This window comes from Muscardinus avellanarius (genome assembly GCF_963383645.1).
Source record: "Muscardinus avellanarius genome assembly, chromosome: 10".
Taxonomy (NCBI): domain Eukaryota; kingdom Metazoa; phylum Chordata; class Mammalia; order Rodentia; family Gliridae; genus Muscardinus; species Muscardinus avellanarius.
The window spans coordinates 55,137,637-55,141,649 of record NC_137796.1 but is presented as its reverse complement, the minus strand read 5'-3'; the positions used below and the strand labels follow the sequence as shown (position 1 = coordinate 55,141,649).

Genomic DNA, 4,013 nt, shown 5'->3' with positions numbered 1-4,013 from the left:
AGCATAATATTTATTTATTTATTTATTTATTTTGCAGTCCTGGGGATGGAACCCCGAGGGCATTCTACCTACGAGCTCCACCCTCAGCCCTATTTTTTATTCTTTATTTTGAAACAGGGTCTCACTGAGTTGCAAAGGGCCTCACTAAGTAGCTGAGGCTATCCTCGAACCATGATCCTCTGGTCTCAGCCTCCCAAATGCTGGGATTACAAGCGTGCACTACAACACCCGGCAAGAATAATTTTTATTTTATTTTTTTCCTTTTTTTTAATTTTTTAAGCACTCTTATACTGATACAGAGGTTAAAAAAACTGAACTTAAATATGAAAAATGCTTTACAATTCAATTCACAATTTTATTTATTTGTCTTACTCATATGTCAGTGAAAAATCACCAACTATTATGAAAAGAGGATACTTTTATCACAAAAGAAGCAAAAATTAGAAAAATTTATAAAAAACATATTCAGCTATGAGAGGCAGTGTTCCCTTGGTGCCTCACATCCTTCTCGTCCGTGTGCTGATATACAACACGTTATTTCCTCGGATAAACGCACCCCCATACTTATTCTTCAGGTGTCCGTTTACATATTCTTCTGTCTGCTCCAGGGCTGTGTTCATGTAGCCATCCAGGCAAGCCAGGACCCCTCGATAATCCACTCCAGAATTTAATTTTACCACAACTGGCCATCCAATGATTTGCTTTAAGAAGTCACTAGGGGTTTGCTTCCGCAGACTCATTTTAACAATCTTGGGAGGCAGGAACCCTGAGTTCTAATCCCAGCTCTGCTACTTAATTAGCTATGTGGCTTGGGTAACCCATCATTCCACCTCTCATGGTCCCAGGTTCCTCATTTCGCCGCAGGGATCCACAGCCCCGACTCCCGGTGCCCCACGAGCCCGGCCTCCGTGAACCAGCGCTGCCAGAACCGAAACCGCCAAGGCCCAGAATTATTTGTAAAAGCTGGGAAAACTGGGTGTGGTGGAGCACAACTGTAATCCTACTACTTGCAAGGCTGATACAAGAAGATCACAGGTTTGAGGCCAATGTACCACACCATACTTAGTGAGACCCTGTTTCAAAATAAAACAAATTTTGCCGGGCGTGGTGGTGCACACTTGTAATCACTGCGCTTGGGAGGCTGAAACAGGAGGATCACACAGGTTAGAAACCAGCCTCAGCTACTTAAGTGAGGCTCTCAGCAACTTAGTAAGACCCTGTTTCCAAATAAAATATAAAATAGGTCTGGGAGTATAGCCCGGAGATAGAAAGCCTCTGGGTTCCACCTCCAGTACCACCAAAAAAACAAAACAAAACAAAATAAAACAAACTTTTATTTTGTGTGTGTGTGTGGTACTAAGGGTAGAACCCAGGGGCTTTTCTAGCTCCGGGCTATACACCCAAACTATTTTATATTTTATTTGGAAACAGGGTCTCACTAAGTTCCTGAGAGCCTCACTAAGTAGCTGAGGCTGGCTTCAAACCTATTTCAAACCTATGCAACCCTCCTGTCTCAGCCTCCCAAGTATGCACCACCACTCCTGGCAAAAAAAAAAAAAAAAAAAAGACCTTCTGATAAGTTTCAGTCTCCTTACCATGACACAAGCCCTTCCCAACTTGCCTCTTGAGCCTCATCTTCCTCCAGCCTCCCTGACAAGCCCTGGGTTCCTAGCTCCTGAACTGGTCTACTCACCTCGTTCTAATGTCTTCCCAAAGCCCCTCTACCTTCCTCTCCGACCTCTGCACATGCCAAAGCTCACATAGCTTAGCACACAGGTATGTGTGCTCCTACCTCCCTGCCCACCCCTCAACACATGTGTGCCAGTGTCCCCTGCATCCCTAACACTGTATATTTACCTGTGTTCTCGCCCCTCAGCTCATCTGGAGTATCACCTCCTTAAAGGGAAGGGCTGGGCCGGGCCTAGTGGTGCACCTCTGTAATCCCAGTACTTGGGAAGCTGAGATAGGATTGCAGGTTCGAAGTTCAAAGCCAGCCTCAGCAAATTAGCAAATTAGCCAGGATACCATACCATACATAGTGAGACCCTGTCTCAAAATAAAAAACAAGCCGGGCGTGGTGGTGCACGCTTGTAATCCCCGTGCTTGGGAGGCAGCGACAGAAGGATTGCGCAGGTTTGAAGCCAGCCTCGCTGGCTTAAGAGACCCTGTTTCCCAATAAAAATATAAAAATAGGTCTGGGAGTGTAGCCCAGAGAAGGGTTTCCAGGAACCCTGGTACCACCAAAAAGCAATCAAAATAAAAAACAAAATAAGGTTGGAGGTGTAGCTCAGGTGTAACCCTGGATTCAGTCCCCAGCAACACACACACACACACACACACACACACACACACACACACAGAAGGGATTGTATTTGAAATTTCTCCACAGCCCCCACCTGTACCTAACAATGACTGAGACTGTGTACCGAGCACTATAACCCATGGGTTTCCATTCTAGAAGCTTTGTGTATGTTACTTCATTTGATCTTCACAATTTTGAAAGAACTGAGGCTCAGAGAAGATGAATAAGCTGCTGAGGTCACACAAGTAAAGAGGCCTGCCGGCCCATGACGAGAGTCTGGGTCTCGGATTCTAAACAGCTTTAGATACGAGCCATGCCGCCCACGAGCCAGCAGTGCCTTGAATAGGGCCAATGTGCCCAGACTGCTCACGGATGGACCGAATGTTCCCAGGGCCAGGCAGAGCGCCAACGTACACATGACAAGGAAAACAACAGGCTGATGTTCGCTTCCTCTGAAGGCCACATGTGGCTTTCCCAGGGCCCCCACGGGGTCTCCCCAGCTTCCTGACACTGACCTTCCATGCCACTTTAGGCTATAGCCTGGCGCTGGCGCACAGGTAGCTCATCTGAGACCCCTGACCACATGGTCATGTTAGGAAATAAAGTCAAAATCTCTAAAGCAATAGTCAGGAAAGTGATTCTTGAGCAACTGGTTTGTGGGAAGGGCCCCTCCCTCTGGCCACCCAGTTTCACCTCCTGTGTTTTCCTTTCGGGGCCTGTCAGGCAACTGTGGGATGGATTGTAGAAATAAGGCTTTTGCCAATACACCCTGTCTGTCAGAGCTGGGTTGGAAGAGGACCTGACAGCTCCAAGCTCCAGAGCTGGTCTCTCTCCTGCCCTGTCCTGATCTAGGGACACGTCTTCCATACACCGTGTAGAAGCGCATCTTGGAAAGCAGGCATTCTACTCTAGTGGTGATTGTTTCCTTTTTTTTTTTCTGTGTGTGTGTATGTGTGTGTGTGTGTGTGTGTGTGTGTGTGATTGAACACAGGGACATTCTACCTCTAACCCCTACCCCCTACTTTGTTTTTTATTTGGAAATAGGATCTCACTAAGTTGCAGAGAGCCTCACCAAGTTGCTGAGGCTGACTGCAAACCCACAGTCCTCCAATCTTGGCCTCCCAAGTGCTGGGATTACAGCCCAGCTAGCTTCCATTACTGAGTGACGACTGTTTGCCAAGCACTATGCCAAGTGCAATAAATTTTTTTCTTTGTTAGCAGTCTGAGGAACACACAGTTAAGGACACGGGCTCTGGGATGAGACTGTCCCTGTTCCCAGATCCACCACTTGTGAGTTAAATTAACACGAGCATGCCACTTAACTTCCCTGTGCCTCAATTTCCTCATTTAAAAAATAACAACGTAGAGCCGGGCGTGGTGGCACATGCTTGTAATCCCTGCCCTTGGGAGGCTGAGACAGGACGATCGCACAGGTTCGAAGCCAGCCTCAGCTACTGAGTGAGGCTCTCACCAATTTAGTGAGACCCTGTTTCCAAATAAATTATAAAAAAAAAAAGTAAGTCTGGGAGTATGGCCCAGAGGTAGAAAAGCCCCTGGGCTCCACCCCCAGCACCACACACAAAAAAATAACAATTTAGCGGGACCTGGTAGTCCATAGCTGTAATTCCAGTACTTGGAAGGCTGAGACAGGAAGATCACAGATTCATGGACAGCCTCAGCAACTTAGCAAGACCCTCTGTAATTTAGTGAG

The 4,013-nt window shown here is 46.8% G+C and overlaps 1 protein-coding gene across 1 annotated transcript; it reads right to left on the bottom strand.

The window, feature by feature from the left end:
• Nucleotides 1-497: 497 nt before the first annotated feature.
• On the bottom strand, nucleotides 498-858 carry LOC308268076 (U6 snRNA-associated Sm-like protein LSm6; the record flags this gene model as incomplete). The annotated part of the gene is made up of 1 exon (XM_080703121.1): nucleotides 498-858. The coding sequence occupies exon 1, from the start codon at nucleotides 738-740 to the stop codon at nucleotides 498-500; it is 243 nt and encodes an 80-aa protein (XP_080559247.1). The 5' UTR covers nucleotides 741-858.
• Nucleotides 859-4,013: the final 3,155 nt, after the last annotated feature.